Source organism: Lates calcarifer, linkage group LG7_2, assembly GCF_001640805.2.
Source record: "Lates calcarifer isolate ASB-BC8 linkage group LG7_2, TLL_Latcal_v3, whole genome shotgun sequence".
In the NCBI taxonomy this organism is placed as follows: Eukaryota; Metazoa; Chordata; class Actinopteri; family Centropomidae; genus Lates; species Lates calcarifer.
The window spans coordinates 6003819-6025385 of NC_066854.1; the positions used below are offsets into that span (position 1 = coordinate 6003819).

Below are 21567 nucleotides of genomic sequence, written 5' to 3' on the forward strand. Positions count from 1 at the left end.
GAAATGCATGTGTGTTTTAATCAAATGTGAAATAATGTTGTGATGTTTTGTTACCGTCAGGCTTTAGCAGAGTTTGAGATGTACAGACAGAGAATGGAGGACTCCCAGCTCTGCACCGAGGCCCAGCACACACAGAGAGTGGTTTCTATGAGCAGAGAGGTAAGGCTTTACTCGCATACATGCATACGCACACACACACACCTTAGTCTCTGTCACTTTTGGGGACATTACAAAGACTTACATTCATTTCCTGGAGACTTACCATAACACTAACCATAATCAGCTTTTTCCCCACTGGAGACACGGCTTTTGTCCTGCCCTCTAATGAACTGGTTTTAGTCTGAAATTTGTCCCCAAAGGTAGCCTATGACAGAAACACAAACACACAAATAAATCTAATCACATGACCTGCCAAAAGACTGGAGGATGGCGATGTATTGTGATTCTCAGACCCAGGTTAATGCTGAAATATTGTGCACTAAACTCACTCTAATAATAGGCAGAACTAAAATATCAGGCTTCTATTACTAATAAAATTAAAGGGAGTTGTGACTCCCAGTGACGTTGGCGCTGTTGGATTCCTCTTTTGCATGACCCTTGCTTCCAGAACTACAGGTAAAAACAAAAATGAGGCTTTGCTGCTTGGCACACAGTTACATAAACTTACACTGGAAAGCGATCTGTTGCTTTTTTTACGTCATGTTTGCCCGGTGGAGTGAAGGTCTTGCGAGATTTGTTCACCTTCACTGTGAAGTAACAGTAACAGGTACAGTAATCCACTAAAGCTTGATTGCAGTCATTATATAAAGTTACAATAAAACCACATTAAATGTAAGATGACAAACTCTAATCTACATAAATCATGTTTTATCATGCCATGTCATGTCATGTACCATATCGTACCGTGACACAATACCATATACGCCTGCTTGTGTAGAGTCTGATGGCAGTGGGCATAAATGACCCCCTGAAGTGTAAATATCTAGGATGAGCTGGTGGCTGAATGAGCTCAGTTCGTCATCACTTCATCCATGTTTGGATTGGTCTGTGCTAGCGTCGGTCCCGTCCCTCGTCTTCCTCTCTCTGCCACTGCCTTCACACTGTCTAGTCACGGCTTGACTAAAGAGACAGCCTCTTTACCAACCTGAGCAAAGTCTGCTGGCATCACACAACATCACATCTCATGCTCCATTTTTTATATATTTTTTCAACCTGTCTGTCAGATTTTTTGATGCAACAGCAAACACGGGACAAGTTTCTTTGTCGCTGCCGTTTGCACACGGAGAGGCGTAGAGAAGCTGCAAGTATTTGTTTTGGCACGGAGAGAAACCACAAATAAGTATACTGACAGCGTAAGGTAATAGAGTTTAATATTTTTGCTCTTTTCTAATTATTACCGAGGGATTTTGAAGAGACGCTGTGAGCATGTAGCTTGGCACAGGTAGAGATTAGGCTGGCAATAACACATGAACGATCCAAAAAGAATAGAAAATGTTTCGTGGTTTCAATAGGTGGAGGAGATGCGTCGGGATTTTGAGGAGAAGCTGCGGGCGTTCAGCCAGGCTCAGGCCCAGTTTGAGGCGGATAAGCGGCGAGCGCTGGAGGAGCTGAGGGCCACCCACCGCCAGGAGGTGGAGGAACTCCTCAACAACCAGCAGAACCAGAGCGCCTCCTCCACCGAAGACCAGGAGAAACTGGCCGAGCTCCATAGACAAGAGGTGGGCTAAGAGTGAGAGAGAAAGGAAGATAGATGTGTCTTTTGGAAGGCCACAATTTTTGGATTGTAGCAAGTTTATACAGCAAGTTACTTGATGGGGTAATTGCTGTTTCGGAGGCTTATAAAGTTTTCAGTTTCTGGCATGAAAACTGAAAAATGTAGGGTTGTTTTGGTGGCGCACTTGGCTTTTGAGAGTAATATAAACCTGAAGTGGTTGTAATAATTCTGGCCATGGACCTTTGTTGCATGTCATCCCCTTATTTTCCTCCCATTTTTCCTTTCCTCTCAACTGTCCAATATAAAGACTAATCCTTTAAAAAATAGATAAGAAGGTAAATGTTTTAATCCACAAAATTCAGAATGTATTTTGGCAGCTGTTATCGTGACTAACCTTCAAATCTGAGAGAGAAAAAACAAAGACTCGCTTTCCATTTATCCATCACTCTGTGTAGGTGGAGGCACTGATGGAGAGGGTGGAGGAGCTAACAAAGGATAAGGTCCGTCTGGTGGAGGAGTATGAGGCAAAGCTGGCCAAGGCACAGGAGTATTATGAGAGAGAGCTGGAGGCCATGAGGAGAACACACCAGCTCACCACTGAGAACCTGCTGGCCTGGAAAAGGACCGAGGTAAACCAGGACTGCAGTTTATTAAAGGAAAACTGCACTATTTCTTTCTCTCCCCTGTGATTGATGCAAAAACACAATGCTGGCATATCACACAGTTACAGGTGGTAATGTGTTCACGTCTCATGCTAAGGTTGAGCTCCGTAAGGAGTTCCAGGCTCAAGAGGCAGCGCTCCAGCGCTCGCTGTCCAAGCTGAGGAGTGAGCTCCAGAAAGCTCAGGAGGAGGCCAGAGAGAACCGAGACAAGACCAACAGACTGCAGACGTCGCTCGCCAACGCAGAGGGAACCATCAAGGTGAGTGTGTGTGTTCATGGATGCACGGGTTGTTGAGTGGATAAACATGATGCTTTTCTCTCTGAAATAAAACCAAAATCTGATTTGTTTGTAACGATGTGAAAATAATGCTGAACCATGGTGACTACTGCTGCTCATATCTACCACCCTTATCCTCTGGTATTTATGTAATTCCCAACAAAGCACAAATAGTACGAGAGTCCTCTTTTGGTTAAATTTGGGTAGGAAAGTGGGCTAAATTGGATGAAAACAAAGACAAAAGTAAAAGCTTCAGGGCAGAAGCTGTTTTCAAGAATCTCCAAGTGGTGGGAAAATGTAATGTGGTGTGCACTGATGGTCCTTCAGGCAATGGAAGGAATAGCTGGATAGGTTTATGTGACTCTAGGCTGTGGTGGGAGAGATACGATTGGGTTTCAAAATACCGAATGCTGGATTGTCACGATTGAAATGTTTGTGTGTGTGTGTGTGCGTGTGTGCTGCAGAACCTGCACAAGCAGCTGGAGGAAGCCATCCAGGACGGAGAGATCTGGGTGATGCAGCTGAAGGACACTGAGTATGAACTGGAGGGCAGCAGGGAACGAGTTCAACAGCAGGCAACTGAAATCCTCCACAAAGCCAGTAAGATAGTAACACACTATTCAGTGCTGTGGACCGATGTTTTACAGATCTGTTAAAGGGAAATTACACTAGTTGTTAACCTGGAGCTTATCTTCATGTTTTTGTGCATTATGATTACTGGTCATGATAATATTTTGGTCTCCATGTCATTAAAGGGGGGGTTTGCTATCACTACATAGCCAATGTTAGCATTAGAAGCTGTTTACTTACCAAGACCAGTAAACTGTGGGCAGTGCTACTTTTTCATCCTCTTATGTTGGACACTACACTACAGTAACTTCACTATTGCAAAGAGACGGGGCAGGGTTAGCTGGTTACCATGCAAGCTTTCGTAGAAGAAAAGTGAGACAGCCGGAGCTGGAGACAGCTCTTGGTGAGGAATGAGGTTTGATGCTGAACTTGCAATTTTTCCTCCAGACTGGTAAGTAAACAGCTTTTAATGCTAATGTTGGCTCTATATCAACAGAAAAAACACAGCACCTTTAAAGAGATTTGTGAAGCATAGTTTAAGGTCAGAATAATGTCAGTGCTAGACTCCTACAGTTTTTCAATTTAATTCCCCGGGGCCTGAAGTGTGCAAATGTTGCCAGATCACATTTCACAGATGATTGTCACTTACAAATTGCCGATAGTGGCTTTTAAATGCTCATACATTTGTTTTCATTAGTGAAATGATCTCAAGCAACATGAGAGTGTTGAGGTCAGCATGAGGCAAAGAAGGCCTAAGGCTGACAAGTCCTAGAATTTCTCTTTCACATCCATCCTGAAGATCTGAAGATGTCTTCCTGCATTACTGCATTTAAACAGAGCCTTTATTCCATGAATATTCAGAAAAGGCGCCCCATCAAAAATGCCTCTTGTAAAACTGGCTTGCTTGGAAATGCATTTCATTCACTTTGAAAGCTCTGGATTAAACCTTTCATAATCCATTCAAAAGATGAAAATTTGTCATGTAAACTCTCTTCTGACTACTTTCTCCTTCTGCAAAATCTGCTTTCTTTGTGCCCACATAATTTGAGTCATCAATGCACTGCACTATTTCCCCTTGTTTTCTACCAGTTTTACAAGAAGTGTGTCTTTGTCAGTGGGACCTTGAAATACCTAAAACCTTTGGGGAGCTTAACAGAAAGCTCACCTTCTGTCTGGAAGTTTGCCTGGGGCAGAGAGCTGGATTCAGAAGGTCTCAACTGGTCTGATTGTTGACTGTGGAGCCTCTTTGACATGCAGTGTTTGATGTGACTGTTCCCAGGTCAGATCGGCTCTCTGCAGGCCACCCAGATGGCCCATGAAGCGACCATCAGGAACCTGGACCAGGAGCAGAATCGGCTGAAGGAGAAGATCAGCAGGCTGGAGGAGGAGAGGGAGTCTCTGCTCAACCAGAGCCAGGCCGCCAACGAACAGCACAAACAGCAAGTGCTCAAGCTAGAACAGGTATTTTTAACCCCTCTTTATTTCCAGTCCAGACAACTCAGGTTATGGATGATTCAACACCAACTTCCTCTTTCCTCTTCAGTCTCTGCGTGAGGAGCACCAGGGCTACGAGAAGGAGCTGACCAGACTCAGAGCGCACTACGAGGAGGAGACGCACCGCTTCAAGGAGGCGCAGGTCAGAGCGCTGGAGGAGCTGGAGGAGAAACACCAGACCATGAGGGAGGAGGCCCAGCAGGAGAAAGAGGAGGAGAAGAAACTCCTCATGACTGTGAGTCCAGTGTTTCAGGTTTTTCCACTTTGACAAATAATCCAAACTCAAGGTCCTGTTACTTGCTTCGCCTGGGGCTTTCAACTGCATTTTATGGTTTTCATTTATAGTCAGTCGAATAAGTGCCTTATCCATCCATCTACTCCATCTATAGATGAATTAATAACCAGTTCTGTTAGATCTCTAGTCATGACACATACTAAATCCATTAATTAAAAATCATCAGAATATGTATAAATCCCATTCAGGTCTGCAGTTCAGCAAGAGTAATGATTGGTGGTTTGAGATGCTGTGGAAGTGACAAAGTCATTTGCTCTTCATGAATGAAACACTGTGATGCCTGTGTTTTCTCTGTGTCACCACAGGGCTGAATCTTACATTTACATCCTGCTGTCAGAGTGCGTCAAACCCTCTGTCAATGTCACAGAAAATATAAATAAATCACAGCTCAGCTCAGAGTTGTTCTCTTGTGGTTAGAATAGTTTAAGATATTTGGACACAGTTTAAATGGACCAAGGGAAACTCAGACTCAGAGATTGTTTGTCTTAACTGTAATTTTTTGAAAGCAGGCATCTTATTTCTGGTGATAAAACATGGAAAAGGCCGTGAGTGAAGTCACCGATTTTCAGATGAAAACAGTAATTACAACACACACAGCCGAGTGTTGCTCTCAGGGGTTTGCACCTCTCTCTCTCCTTTCTGTGCAGCAACATCAGCAATTAAATTTCCTCCTCAGAGCAAGTGGCCTCAGTTGTTTAAAGAATATGTATCTGTAAGAAATGAGCAGGCCCCTCAACTGACTGCACACATTTAATTAGGTCAACATTAGGACTAAGACGTGAAAACAACATTGCTATTTCTCTGTATTTCCCTCTGCGTCTTTCATTTTGTCATCTGGTTTTTTCTTTCATCCTCCAGTTCTTCTTTTCTCTCCTCATCCTCTGTCCTCTCTGTCTCTGAGTTCAAAGGGGCTGCATGGAGGGAATACTAATGACCTTGTAGCTGAAGGAGCAAGAACAACAGATCAAATAACACAGGTTAAATTCATTTACCCTGATTCATTTACCAACCACAACTGCATTACATTACCAGCGACAAATGGTTTAAAGCAGCAAGGAGGATTTTACTCTTTCCTGCTTCCCTGAGCCGATGTGAGCCATGAGCAGCTGCTGCTGTTCAAGCTGTACCGCATGAAAATCATCAGTCAACAATGAGGCTGATATCTGCTGATCAGAGTATGAGCAGCAACGTAGGAGTGAAACCAAACCCAAAACCACGGAGATTCAGTTACAGCTATTCAGAGCCAAGAACAATGATGAGGGATTTTAGCCTGAAATGGGCCAGCAGCAATTAAATCATTTTCTTCTGCTGAGCTTAGCATGCTAACTTGCTAGCCCTGGCCTGTCACTTTCTGATAGCTACTCATTGTAGTGTCCGTCCTGAAGACGTAGTGCTGCTCAGAGGTCGTATTATAACCTCCTGACTTGTAAATGAAACGATGGCTGAAGCTCTTGTCAGCGACCATCACCACCACCTGCTCCCAGCAAGAAACCTCGTTTATCAGAAGAGAAAAGTCATAAATGGGCCCTTTAAAGGTGTTCTCAACATGAAAGCCTGCTTGGGTCAGTTCAAATGAATTCTGGTGCATTTATCCATCTGGCTCAGTTTGCTTTTGCTGGCGGGAAGGCTGTCCATCAAACTCTGATAAATAAACAAAACAGCCAGACAAAGACCACTTTAAACGATGGACCGTGATTGTCAGTGTTTATAGCTTTAGAGGTCTGTTTGCAGTCAGAGGACAGAAATATACACATTAAGCTTCAAGTTCAGCATGACTTGATGTCAGTGGGAAAAACTGTCCAATGGATGAGTTGCCCGTAAAGAGACTCCAGTTTACACCTATTGATTTGTCAGTGAATGACAGCTAAAAGGCAACAATGAATCAGTTTTTATCTCTGATAGATTCCAACACTAAAAAGAGGGTAGATGTTATCTGATTGGTTAATTTTATTGTATAATAGTAGATGAGGAGCGCCTGTTTGTTTCCTGTGTGCAGCTCTTACAGTACATTACACCCCATTTATTCACGCTCACGTGGCTCCACCTGCACTCAGCAAACATTAAGAATCGCAGTCATACTGGAGCTTGTTGACATCCAGTCAAAGTGAATTAGTGCAGAGGCATGAAAACAGAATGATATTCAACCAGCAAAGTCCAGATTGTTCCTTTAAAACCGCAGCTTTTCGTCTAAAATGAAGACATATTTTCTGCCTCTGAAATGACTTTTTGAGTTTTAAATAATTTTGAACTCTGTGTTCTCTCTCTGTCTCTTCCCATATTTCTCCCCTTTCATAACATTCCTCTCATTTCTTTCCTCCTCTCATGAGCTCATACTTTCAATGCTGTTTGAAGCTGACTGCTAATTGGCTGATTTTCATTGACATTAAATCCTGCCTCCGAGCCAAGCGAGAGCGGTGTATGAGCATGTGGGTGTGTGTTTATAGATTCCCTGGAAGAAAGAGCGACGGACAGAACGGATGGAAAAGGGGGATGGGGGGGCATAGGTGATGAGGGGAATATTATGTAAGCCAGAGCTGTGCTGTGCCTCATCATCTTTAGGTTAATGTCTGTTGTTATTTGGACTGGGCTTAATAAGGATCCAGGAAGACAAAGAGACAGAAAAGAAGACAACATGACTGGTCATTTATAATACAGCAAATTCCATTTTAGAAGTTTCCATCTTTTTTTTCTTACTTTTAACTTTTATCTCTGTCAGCAAGATATTAACGAGTTCCCGAACCGAGGCAATAAAATGACTAATTCTACAAATTGCTTGTGCTGTGTTAATTCATTATTCACCACAGTCTACTTAAGGCCAGATGAGGCGACTTTGCGGTCATATCTTTTAATCTGCCTGTGGCTGACTGTACCAGTGTGGCTCTAGATGAATTCATTCATTCATCTGATGGGTTTGTTCCCATATGGAGCAAACCACAACACAGTCTTGTCTTTAGCTGTTGTCTGTACTTGTTGATTCCTTAGCTCCAAGTTTTTGTGTTGTCTCTATCCATGGTTTTATTGTATGGGTATTTCTCCTCAGTGTCAAAAGCTGGAGCCAGGACAATACAGGTTCAGCTAATTAGTTTAAAGACAGACGATGTGGATTACTGGCTGGCTCCCAAGTGGTGTAAGATAAGATGGGATGCTGCTTTATAGAGTATGGGATGGGAAAGATTCCCATGGTTACGGATGGCAGCAGTTCACACCATCAGATAAGATGATGAGAGTAATTTACATACTGAATGAAACACATTGAGCTATGCTTGTATCATAGGAAGAATTGGTGGGGGAATACAGTATATATTTACCACATTATTATTGATTAATCTATATATATAGATTAATCAGGTTGTCGAGAAAACAGTGACATATGTCTATCATAATTACCCAAGGTCCAAGGTGTCTTCAAATGTCTTGATTTGTCCAAATAACAGTACAAAACACAGTTATATTCAATGTGCAGTGATATAAAAGAGAGAAATCCTGCAAATCCTCACATTTGAGAAGCTTTTGTTTTAGTTCTATAAATGACTGGAATGATTAAACAGCTCTATAAATTGTAAATTTTACTACTGTTTGACTGAAAAGGGAATAGAAAATGTAAATGTAATTTGTGTTTTAACATGTATATTTTGTAAATGTGGACGATTGCTGGTGCTTTCTTGTTAAAATGACCTTAATCAGACTTAGCTGCAGAGGTACTTTCCATGCTACGACACCTGCAGTATGTGGGAGGGTCGGAAGTTCAAAAATATAAGTAGCTGAGACACCATTGCAAATTTTAAAGCAGAGTATTATGACAATCCAGGCTAGAAGATGTGATGTCTGCAGCTCTGTTCAGACAGTGTTTGTTGGACGTGATACACGTGAGGAACTGTGAGTGATTCCTTTCACAATAAGATAAATAGCAAAGAATTGACTTAATATGAGCGTCAGAAATATTTATCTAAGGATGCTGTGCTGTTCATCCAGTAAACTACTATTACAATACAAACAGAGCACAATAACACCTTTTATTTTATAAGATACATCAATGTGAGGGATGAATAGAGAAGAGAGACTGAGAAATGGACGACAAAAAGGAGAATTTCATGGGATAAATTCAGAGTGGCCCCGAGAGGATTTAATGCTGTGGTTTGAAGGATTATAGAAACTGGTTGGTTTGACGAGATGGCCTTTTAAGTTTAAATGACAACTCACGTGTCCCTCCCTTCATTCAGTAGCCATGCTTCACACTCAACAGCTGCCACGACGCCATATTAAGGCACAAATGGGATTTACTGCACAGTGACTTTCTAACTCGCCTCCTTTTTATAAAGATTAAACTTCAGCAGGAACTCCTTTTAAACTGTATTCCTGCTTCTGCAGAGGGGCCATCAGGCTCTTCTCACTGTCCTTCCTCATCATTTCTTATTCTCTCTCTTCCTTCTCTCCAGAAAATGAGTCAGGAGTTTGAGATCAAGCGTCTGTCCTTGGAGGAGCAGCGAGACCGTCTCCAGCAGCAGCTGGACAACCTGAAGGAGGAGCTCTCGGCCAAACTCAACATGGCCAACCAGGAGGTACGAAACGTTCAGTCCGTTTGCTGATCTCGTCTCCCATTTTCTGACCGATTTTTCCCCGTGATCTCCTCAGGTGTCCCACCTCCAGGAGCTGGTGAGGGAGGGGCAGCAGAACCTGGGCTCGGCTCAGACGCAGATCACCTGTCTGAAGGAGACTCAGGAGAAACTCAAGATAGAGCTGGATGCAACTAGAGCACGAGTGCGAGAGACCAGTAACCTGCTGACTGACCTGCAGGTGAGGAGAACCAGAAAAATCGATCAAGTCGCTGAGTTTGCCGCTGGTTTTACAGAAAATCAAAGTCTGTGTCTCCTGCTAACTTTTAGTGAAGGGACACAAAGAGGAAGTGAGAGAGAAGGAAGGATGGAGAGTCAGGAGACGGGAAGCAGGTTTTGAAAGCAGGAAATGAGAGTTAACTGAGAAATAAGTGCAGCGCTGAAGGCCAGCTGTGAGATAATGATGATGAGGCTATTATGAGTTGAGTGGTCCTGTGTTTGAAAAGAGCCCTGCTGGTATGAGAGAGAGGAGAGACAGGAAGAGTGTGTGAAATAAGCAGGGAAATAGGCTGGATCGCTTTTTTTGAATGACTATTTTAAGTACTCTTAATATTAGGACTAATGTTTGTTTTTTAGGGATCTCCCCTGTGATATATAGTAACAATAAAACAATCCAAACAGGAACACAGATGAAGTGAAAATATAAATAAGTGAATACGTCACTTACGTATAAAATCAGCAAATAAAGACTGACTAATAAATGACAGAAAGAAGGGTGATAAAGGAACAGAGAGGCTGAATGAGGAGTGATAATTACATGAAATTGCTGAGTGGTGCTCTTTGCTTTCCCACCAGCGCATGGGTTCTATAAAAAGAAAGGGATTTGGACTGTTAAAAAAGGCGAGCCTAACACAGGATTGTATCTTGTATTCACTGTGCGAGCCCCGCTTCACAGTGAATCTAGACCAGCTATTGTTTAGTGGGGTATGAACCCTTGAGTAGCTTATTATGTTCTAAAAAAGGGGGCAGTAGAAAAAAGGGGAGGACAGAGTCAATTTATAGCAACTTATTGGACTCGACCCACTTCTGATGATACTCCAGTTGTGATAGTCAGATATATACATCTTTCAAATGTGTGTGTTGAAATTAATGAGATAGAAAGAAAAGCTGTTTATGTGACTCAGGTTCACAGCACGATGAAAAAATCGTGATTATCTTGATGAAATTGCAGTGCGTGATTGCAGTGAAATGTGACTCATCTCCTCTGAGCGCTGCTTCGTCTTTGTCTCTCATGCCTTATCTGACAAATCCAGCCCAGCGTGGACCAAACTGATGCACCTCCATCACTATAAATATCCAAACCTCCAGACAACCTGTGCAGCAGTATCCCTAAAACAGCGTTAACACAGCTTCAGAGTCGGGAACAGTTGAAGGCAGCTGATGCTTTGTTTCCAGTGTCCCCTTGAAGATAATTACCCTCACTGTAAACAGTTAAGTCTGGATTTAACCGCTTGAGCACTTCTCCTCAAAGCTGAACACGAGAGCTTTTAGGTCTTTTAATGAGCTCATCAGCAGATAAACCCCGGAGCCTCTTCAGCAGCTGGAAACGACTGACCCGGTGAAGTTGGTTTCTGCCTTGAAACCAGCACAATACAAATGCCCCGTAGCCGTGGCATTATAAATAGATGTGGAGGTGGGCATTATGAGTCATCCAACCCCCGGCTATTGAAATGCTGAATCTGGTCAGAGATAGCAATTTGAGAAGATTTTTACCTTGTTATTATCAAGGTTTCAGCTCTTTCACCAGCAGCAAGTGTCGAACTCTTTATAACACAACCAATAATTTATTCAACCAGGGATTATAGCAGCACATTTTACTCTTGGAGTCCTTTATGCCAACCTAGATTATGGCTTAAAGTATAAAACAGATTTACAGGTGGTCATCCCAAGGTAGTGATTTAAATGAAAGGTGAGGGGGCAGAGGGTTTCTGTGGCTTTTGGACCATCCCACATGCAGTTGTGATGAAGCATGCTGGTGCCCTGAAGGTGGATGGAAGGCAGGCGAGAGTCAAAAACAAGGCAGGCAGGGAGAAGCTACGGCTGAGATGGTGCAACAGATGAACAAGCAGTGTTTTGGGCAAAAATCTGTGTATCTGTTTGTGTTTGCAGGAGGAAATCGAGACTCAGAAACAGCAGCATGAAGCCAGAGTGATGTCCATCAGAACGGAGGAGAAACAGAAGATGGACAAGATGGCAGACGACTTGGACCAGAAGTGGAGAGATGCACTACGGTAAAGAGAAAAAGAAACCTCTCTCCTCTGCCCTCATACGTATGTCTTACACTCTCTGTCAGCCTGTCAGTCTCACTTTCTCTTGTTTTGTTCTTTCCTTTTGTTTTATCATTCATCTCTGTCGTCTCTCGCCCCCTCTCCTTCACAATCACACTTGTTATTAGCATAACAAGTCGACTTGCTTTGCCAAAGCACTCATGGATATTAATAAGAGCGAATAGGAAACAAACACAATCGGAAGCAGGTTTATAGAGGCATACAATATTTACAGATATCCTTTAGCAGGACAAAATGCAGCAGAGCGAGGACACTAACACAATGAAGAATAATTCTACCAAACTGCTCCTGTCTCTCTTTAGGGAAGAAGTGCGTTTGTTGAAGGAGGAGTTGAACGAGGAGTACGAAGCGGACAAACAGGCAGCGCTGACTCAGCTCTCCCAGCAGAAAGAACTGGAAATGATGGCAGCAAGAGAGGGCTGGCAGAGGAAGGTGGAGGACCTGCTGGAACAGGTAAAACACACAAACACACATTTACAGTTGGATGGACAAAGGGATATAAAATTATCTACTAAAGTCAAGTCTTTTTTTCTAGACATCTCTCCTTATGAATTACTGTATTTCCCCCGTAAAAAATAATTACAGGTGTAGTGTATCTGAACCACACAAATGATAACTAAAAACATCATTATTTAACTTAATATTGCCATGTGAAAACTCATTTTGTTCATTTGCCAAGAGCTTTACTTGTTCAGCTTCTAGTTCTATCACTTCTTTTCTTCTACCAAAGTTACCCGAGTCAGCCTGCCTGTCTCGTCACTTTCCGATAGGGACTCACTGTAGCGTCCAGACCGGTTAGCATTGGGTGTATTTTAACTTTTGGTGAATTTAACCTGTGTATTTCCAGCGATGACCAATACTAAGCTGTCTTGACAGTGCTGAACTTTGAGGGAACTGAGAGCCACAAAGTCTTATAATGGAGGCAGCTGTCGTAGCATTTTAACACTGTTGCACCACCCTCTTTTTCATTAAAACCTCCTCTGTCTGTATTTGAACTGCTCCACAAAAGAGTATGGTTTGTTATTCAAAATGTGTTTTAAACAAGCAGTGTCAACTTATTGTCCTGTTAGTGAGGGAGCTAACAAGCTTGTTATGTCAGGGAGAGAGAGAGAAAATAGGAAATAGATGTTTGGGGAGCTATTGTGACTGACTTGTGCTAGCATGGTAAAGCAAGGCTGTCACTAAGAGTGTTTAAAGAGCTTTGCAAAATTAAATGTAATTCTGTGTTTTAATTCTCCCATTCTGTACTCAGCATAGTTTTCTGTTTAGCAGGGTTTTTAAATCTCTCTAAGACCAAAAGCTACAGCATAAGGTACAGACCACATGCACATCATGCTGCACCCAGCTCAGCCTGCTGTGCTTGGTAATTCATTAGCATCACACACCTGGCGCTGGCAGGTGTACAATCTGTTAGATGCACATAAAGTACCTGGTTTTAGAAGGTGATACTGATATTCCCTAAGTATGTTTTACTATTTCTTTGTCTTGTATTGAGGAAGAGCCTTTGAAACAGATTCTGAACCATTTAAATTACAGATGAATGAGGGCAAAAGCAATTTTTATCTGTTCTGTGGCTTTGATAGAAATAGAGGCATTCCCATCCCTGACCTTTACCCCCACCCTCATCCACCCTCTGTGGTAATCACTTTGACTGACAGCTCCACTTGATGTTGAAGCCCAGAGACAGTCATAGCGTGTCCGAGGAGAAATACAGCTCCATCTCACACACACAGACGCAGACTTTCCTCCCTCTCACTGACTGTGTGTCCACTAAACTACACCTGCTTTACAATTCTCATAATTCTCACAACAAGAACAAGTAAGTCTGAAAAACCCCAAAGGATTTAACTTGTCTTCCTGTGTTATTTTTGTCCAATTACTCGGTTCTTCGCCACCAGCAATGCAGAATTAAAAAAAGCTTCTGGTTTTTAATTAGTTTACCCTAAAGCCTTATCTCTCACCCACATGATCCACATACACATATGCATGCTATATATACGTGCATACACACACACTGAAGAAGAAGATCTGAGTGTGTTTCTTTCCCTTATAGCAATGTTACTGAAGAATCTTTGTAATGCGAGTGAAAATGGAAATTAGAAGAAGCAGGACTGTTTCAGCTGCTCAGGTCAGAATCAAAGCAACAGTGAGAACCATTCGACGCTGGGCTGAACGCTCAGACGCTACTTAGTCTCGTGTAGCTGACCGTGCTGAGCATACTGCCTCTGGGTGATTCAGAGCTCAGCTGAGTCACAACTGAAACCTCAAAGCGGCTCGTCCTGATTTTGCCAAGACGCCGGTGGCCTCAGATAAACATTTTCTGACAAGCTGGCGCCAGCAACCACCAATGCCAGCTTTTGGCAACTTTTCAGACGCCCACCAACCCGAGCCGTGACAAAAGCTGCTCACGACAAGACGCTACAAAGATAAAGGAACAGTCTGACTTTGTGGGAAATACCTGTTGTTTGTTGCTTTACACAATAGACCACAGATCAGGTCAGAGAGGTGATAAAAATCAATCAGATTATTTGATTAATCAATTAATTATCACTTAAATATAAATATAGTTGATATAAAATAGTTTCTAATTAATATTCTGTTGATCAATACTAAGGTATATTAGTCCAATAATAAGACTTGAGCAGTAATTTCATAACAGCTTCTTTACTGAGTGTTATCCAAGTCTGCATTGTCACAACAAATTAGTTTTGGGAACTGTGTAAATGTGACTCATAGTACAAAATGCTACATCCTCAACTGATCATGCAGAGTGGCTGAAAATAAACATCAAACAAGAGAGTCACAGAGCAGATACCTAAGGAGCTTACACTCTGTGTGCATATGTATGTGTGTGTTTTGTGTCATCAAAGGGCTTTGGTGAATTGTGCCCCCACATGAAGACACAGAGCTCTAAATTCTGTGTACATATGTGTTGGCTTTAATTAAATGATTTTATACTGTATGCATAATTTTAGGAGGTAAATTGTAGAGCAGACGTGCTGAATATTCTCTGGTTGCAGCTTCTCCACTGTCTGCTGTTCTTTATTTGTTAGATTTTTTACTGTTAGACAAAATGATTTAATGACTTTCAAACTTAGATATTTAAATTAAAAAATCACTGTGCAGTTACAAATGAGTTCATAATCAGATGACTCTGACTGGCAGTGGGAGTTGTCTACTGTGTTATTAGAGCAAGGAATTATGGGCCAGAAATAATCCTCTTCCTCCACAGAGGAAATTCCCAGCACTGACATTCCTTTCAAAAGAATCCCAGCAGCTCTTATCATGGCAGCACCTTATGCATACGCACATACCGTACCTGGATACTGGCATGCATTCAAATATTCATGTGTTCATATTCACATTCCAACACAGAAACGTTTCTAGTGTAGATGAGACTTAGAGGCAGCAGCTATTCCTCTGGCCTGAAGACAAAAGGACTCAGGTATTACTGTAGTTATCTGCACTGTATTGACCTACATACAGCTCCACTGAAACACCGGCACTACTGATGGGACTCCTCGAACACAATGCAGAAAGAGAGAGAGAGTCACACTCCCTTCAGATACAACACGTCACTTCACATTTAAGTGTCAGTCAGTTCGTACTGTTAACACATGATCCATGATTGAAACCAACAGCTGTCAAAGTAACAACAGGAAGTGATGGGTGAGACTGCAGCTAGTTTATTCTAATAATTCTTAGAGATATTTTAATAATGTACATTTCCACAACACTAATTTAATAATAATAATTTTTAACAGAAGCACTGTTTTCGTTCACTAATTAATTCCATTGGCTTCTACTTTGCTGTTTTGATCAGTCAATGAAAGACTTCCTGTATCCTTCACATTAAAAGCCTTCCAGAAGCTCGAATAGGATAATTCCCAGCCTTCCTGGTAGGCTTTTATTGTGCAGTAGTGAGTCTGGTGAGTGAAAACAGCTTTTAAAAAAGAAACAGAGTGACATGGTTCTGCTGTAAAAAGAAAAAAAAAAAGATTTCATCCCAAATTTAGATCAAGTTCTTTATTAATCTTAAAAGAATTCCTTTCATAGAAAGGAAAGAAGCAAAAAACTGACTCCTGACTTTTTCCCTCTTTAGAGTTGACACTTCTCTACCTGATAAGTCTCTCTTCATCTGTTCATAGATTTCCTAATGACTGACTTTGAGGTAACAAGTATAAGAAGTGTTTGAATGCCCAAATTAATCTGCATTTCTTTCAAGTTTTTACATGAACATTTCAAAAATCAGGCAAGTCCCATCAGAAATCACTGCTCTTGTGTCTCTCAGTATGTGGTCAAACTGAGCATCAGCCTTGTGCGTTTGATGGACATGGCACAGAAATTACACGTGCTGCTTAAGAGCAAAAGAAATGATTTATTTACAGGATATGAAAGTCCCTAAATGAATCAAGTGTCAGGGTTGCTTTGTGTGTGTGGGTGGATGTGCCGTCGTTATCTATAATGACTTCTTTTTCATTAAGATATTTTCATTACAAGGTTCTAGCCCCCAGCTGCTCTTGGCGTGTGTTGGTGTGTGTGCATGGAAGTGTGTTTAATTAAGGCATTTGGGGTTAGACGCACACACTACAGGTTGTATTTGCACCTCGTTAATCTTGTATTTCTTGTTATTTTTCTGTAAATATAAAAATGACAAATCAGACAGTGAGTGGACACAGGAAGGGAGGATAAACTGTACAGGTCATCTGCCTGTCTCTTTAAATCCATATTCAATGCAGAACCCCACAAAACTTCATCCCAGCCCTGCTCCTCATCCTCTCATTTTAAATCCATCTTACCTTACAGTCGCTAATGTAGTACTCCTATAGCACTAAATCCTCCTGGGGATTTAACTGCTGGAGCCTGAGGAAGAGTGGCGTGCGGAGGGCCAGAGCCGCCTGTCTGAGAGAGTTCTGCCATTCACAGCCACTTAGGCCCCTAATAGTTCCAATATCTCCTCAAAACAAAACTGTTTTGTGCACTGTGATGGGGCTTACGCCGGCTGGCTTTATGTTATTTGGCTCCGTGCGCCGCCGCTCGTTGTCTGACAAGCTGTCGGCTCATTGAGACGAGTGGCGAAATCTCCAGCTACTGCACTCAGTGTTTGGCTCATATCCATATGTCGATATCTCCACCGGTGAGTAGTTGTCATAAAACATCTAGACTATCTCTCTGAAGGCAAAACAATCTGCGAGAAAATGTTCTTATGTGAGGATTAAAGAATGGAAGAGTGACGCAGGAGGAAATAGAAAAGACAGAGACGTGATGTTTTTAACGTTGACCTGATTAAATGAGTGAAGTAAAACGAGTGTGTTGTTCATTTCCTGGAGATACGTAACATTTCTGAAAAGACTGAGGCCATTTGCTCTGAAGAAGAAACTGAATGTGATTTTGCTGTCCAGTCAAGAGATAGAAAACCACTTGAAGCTGTACCATGTTATGACCACAGCCCAGTATATAATTGCTGTTTTTATGTTTAGGGCACGGGAACACTGACCTGTCCACATTTGCCTTTAATTACCCACCCATCAGTCCATTTCTGCACAGCCAGGCACTTTAGCGACTGTTGTTTCGCCCTTCAGTGTGAACTCCAGTAATTATAATCTTCTTCTCTCTGTGTTTCCGTCTCACTCTTCCTCCGTCCAGATCTCTCTACTGAAACAGTCCCTGGAGCTGCAGTTGTCTCAGTCGCAGTCAGCTCTCCAGCAGCTGCAGTCTCAGTTCAACCAGGAGAGAGAGCTGCTGAGCCAACAGCTCAAAGGTAAGCTCCTTCACCTTCTTCCTTCACCTTTAAGTTATATTCTTTTAGATTTTCATTATTTTATACCTCATTTTTATATTAGTTATGGTCAGCAGTAGCCATTCAGTGTATTTATAATCCACCTTCCCCATGTGGTAATCAAATAACCCCCCATACGCAAAGGAATCCCATGATGCACACACGCACTTGTTGTTTGCACTGCTGCTGCTTCACGTTATAAGTGTATGTCAGCGAGGGAAATAACTCCTTTTACAGCGCTGTGCCGTTGTTTGGAAAACTACTGGCACACAGCATGTGCTCAAATCATGGTTTCTCACAGTGTGATGGAACAAGACAAGTCTTTATTTAAACAGTGTGATGCAATAAAACACAATGAAACAAAAACGCAGGATGGGTTGAAAACAAAAATCACTCCACTTCCTCAAATTCAGATATGTTTTCATGCTCTGTTCACCCGTGTGTCTCATGCCACTGTGTGACTGAGCAGATTGTTAAACAAAATGGAAACACGCCTGCCTTTGATGCATGCTTATGCCTCTGTTTGCCCGTGTGTGTGTGTTTGCAGAGATGCAGAGAGAGCATCAGAGGAGAGAGCATCGATTACAGGAGGCTCACTGCTGCGCCCTCAGCACCATGGAGGAGGCCAGGCAACACCAGATCAGAGTAAGACACACAGGCAGAATGGAAGCATGTATGTGTGTGTTCTCAAGCTTGGGATTTAACATTATGTCTCTGCCAGTAATGTTGTCTGACATTACTGCTTCTTGCAAGGAAATGAACAGATTTAAGGCCTAAATTTGTCGACAATCCTGCTGAAAATTTGACAAGAAATGGCAACAGAGCATCTGGGGCAAACTATGAAAACATGCAGGCTAATGTGCCAGGAGCACTGCGTGTGAGCTGTCGCAGTCTGCTATAAACAAGTCAACAGCGCTGGATTTTCTAACCCTGCGATAGACGAGAACAACACCTATTATTCAGTAAACTTCAAAGACAGTGATAGCTGTAGATTCAGATTGCTTGAGGACATAAGATTTAAAAATGCAAGACGAAAATGAGGCGCAGATTTCTCTTCCAAAAACTAAACTAAAATGTCTTTAGTTTTTATTGATTTAAAGTAGACAAAATTAATGGCTGTTTGCAGCTGAGTGTGATTGGACCTAAGACCAAAACTACTCTAAGTAAAACTCATGCTAAAATTGACATTTAATTAAATATAGGTCTTTGCAGTAATGGAAAGTGCTTTTACCACTGAACAACTTTGGCAATGCCTTAAGTCACTCTACCTTTAGTTCAAAATGTGCTCACCTGGCTCAGCCTTTGTGGTACTGTACACCTGTGAAAATGTGCTTTTCAGTACTAAAATGTGCTGCTGCTGTACCTCTATTCGTGCCTTGCATTTTTTATATATGACAGTCAGAACTCTTGGAGTAGAGTTCCTGGTGCAGGATGAGATTCTCAGTATGAGAACGATACAGTTTTCTCTGACTTGATTTGTTGTCCTTTTAGAAACTACGTTTAGAAACTACAGCACTCTGTTGCAATTTGATTTTTCCCTCCAATTTATCCCATAGCACGCTAATTATTTCTTGTGTGTATGTGTAGAGGAGAAGTAAGCCACTGTATTAGTTGTGAGCCTCTGTGAGAGACAAAACTACCAACACAATACACAAGACACAACAAACAGTGTAAGTAAAGGAAAAAAATGTTGTTTTAATTTTGTTAGTTTTAATTAAATGGCCCGTATTCCTGCTGGAGACTTAATTGGAGGTAAAAGATTCATAAAGTAATCAAACCAGTTGGGAGAGTTGTAGCTTTGTGAAACATTTCATTAGGTTCATCAACGTTAATTTCACCCATTTCCTTGTTAAATGATATTGAAAATGAGCCAGGATGGTAACAGCTTATTGTTGAGTTTATGGTTGAAGCTCTCATATAATTACATTGCAGGCAGAGGCATCTGATGACTTTTGCTGCCCTGTGTCTATAAGGGGACGTGTCAGGCACCTGTAAATGTTGTTTTAGCTCCTGCTGATTGGGGTCATACATCACATTATGCACCTTTATGGAAATGAGCCTGTTCCTTTTTATACCAGCTGAACAAAACAAAATGAGGCAGGTTTTGCTGTTTAACTCAGGCCCAGGGGGAAAAAGCAGAAATAATGCTTGTCTGAAAACCCTTGTTTTAGTTGGTGTTTGCTTATTCTTAAGTCTTTCCATATGTAAGTAAGTGTCTTTGAAGGCACCACAAATGAGGTTTCACTGTTGACACTACCCATGCCACATGGAAAAATGTATTTTTGATGTGACGTCATCTCAATCCTTTCATTTCTCCTCTCTCATCTTCTCTTTAATCTCCCCTCTCCTGCCCTCTGCCAGGCCCTGGAGGAGCGTTTGAAGCAGGAGCAGAGGGAGGAGGTCCACGCTCTGAAGGAGGCCCACAGGAGGACCTTAGAGATCCTGAGGCAGCAGTCGGACCAGGAGCTGCAGACGCTGCGATTTGAACTGGAGGATGAGGGCAAAGCAAAGCTGGGTAAATGATAATGCACAACTTATGTCTGTTCATAATGACAGCCTCTCTTCATGTGGCACAGTTTTAAACTACAGCAATGATGTTTCTGCCCATGGTGATTATGTGTCTGCAGCTGTGAGGAAGTTACATCCTGCTACGTTGATGGCTTTGCTCTTAGGAGTGACAAACATTTTCATCCTCATTCTCCATATCTTGACTATTAAAAGACTGGAAGAAAACTGTCACAAAGAAAAAAGAAGTGACAAATACATCTGCAAAACATCTGCATTTAGGGGCTGAATTGTAAAAGGAATTGTAAAGGACTTCTGTGTTAAATAGTGCCAAGTTTTAAAAGATAGGTTCCTTTGATATCATGGAACTGAAAGCCAAGAAATAACAGATGAACTCTCTGTGATCTGTGAACAGATACAAGATGTCAAAACTGAACTTTATGTTGGAATATATGACATAAGAGATGGTGTGAAGTTGCCTCTGATGTTAAGCCAACCTTGAGATTAAATCTCTCAAATTTAAGACGTTTCAAAGGGACTCAGGTGATAAAAAGCTCGACTTTTCGAGGGAAAGGAACCACAAGGAACAAAGAGGATATATAGTACATCATTTATGTTCTACCCTGAGCGGTAACACTCGTACACACAGTCATTTGGTTTATATCAAACCGTTATATTTCCTCTCACGGTGATGATGTCTTTACATGTGCAGCTGTTGTGTTTAACTCCAGTGTCTGTGTCTGGCAGCCTCTCTCCGTGCAGAGCTGAACCACCTCCATGCTACAGCAATAGAGCATCTAAAGCAGATTCACCTTAAAGAAAACAGTGCCGCCAAACGAGAGCTAGAGAAGGCTATGGAGCACAGCCACCAGCAGGTAACAGCGACAGTGTCTGCCTTCGTCTTTGGTCTCTCCTTGTGCTTGTTTGTGAACCAGCACCTTCTAACTAACAACTAATTCTTGTATATTTTCCAGGAACAAGAGCTCCTGGTCCGCATCTCAGACCTGCAGGCGGAGGTGTGTTCCCGTAGCAACCGCATCACCGATCTGGACCATGAGATCCACTCTCTGAACGAGACCATCGACACTCTGACCAGAGAGCTGGAGCTGAAGGGCAAAGAGGTGCTGCGGGTCCGGAGCGAAGCTAACCATCAGATAAGGTACATTACACCTGACAGTTCACAGCTAAACCTGATCTCACAAACAGAGGCCACCTCCACCCTCCAACGGCAAATTCTCTAAATTCAATGTGAAAATGTTTTATATGTCATATGTGAAAAATTCCCATTTATTATTATTATTATTATTGAGAGGGCAGAACTAAACTGTGACTCAACAGTAACTGACCCAGTTTGCTGACAACTAATCCTG

At 42.1% G+C, this 21567-nt stretch overlaps 1 protein-coding gene across 1 annotated transcript in view; it reads left to right on the forward strand.

Moving 5' to 3' along the window:
- fam184aa (family with sequence similarity 184 member Aa) overlaps window positions 1-21567 on the forward strand; it is a 44099-nt gene that overhangs the window by 12017 nt on the left and 10515 nt on the right. Inside the window, exons 4-19 of the mRNA XM_018690552.2 lie at window positions 61-159; window positions 1512-1718; window positions 2170-2343; window positions 2474-2635; window positions 3118-3253; window positions 4503-4684; window positions 4767-4952; window positions 9449-9571; window positions 9645-9806; window positions 11735-11856; window positions 12216-12366; window positions 17560-17674; window positions 18240-18337; window positions 20054-20207; window positions 20945-21072; window positions 21172-21356. Of these exons, the coding sequence (XP_018546068.1) occupies window positions 61-159; window positions 1512-1718; window positions 2170-2343; window positions 2474-2635; window positions 3118-3253; window positions 4503-4684; window positions 4767-4952; window positions 9449-9571; window positions 9645-9806; window positions 11735-11856; window positions 12216-12366; window positions 17560-17674; window positions 18240-18337; window positions 20054-20207; window positions 20945-21072; window positions 21172-21356 (2384 nt within the window). The remainder of the gene's footprint in view (window positions 1-60; window positions 160-1511; window positions 1719-2169; window positions 2344-2473; window positions 2636-3117; window positions 3254-4502; window positions 4685-4766; window positions 4953-9448; window positions 9572-9644; window positions 9807-11734; window positions 11857-12215; window positions 12367-17559; window positions 17675-18239; window positions 18338-20053; window positions 20208-20944; window positions 21073-21171; window positions 21357-21567) is intronic.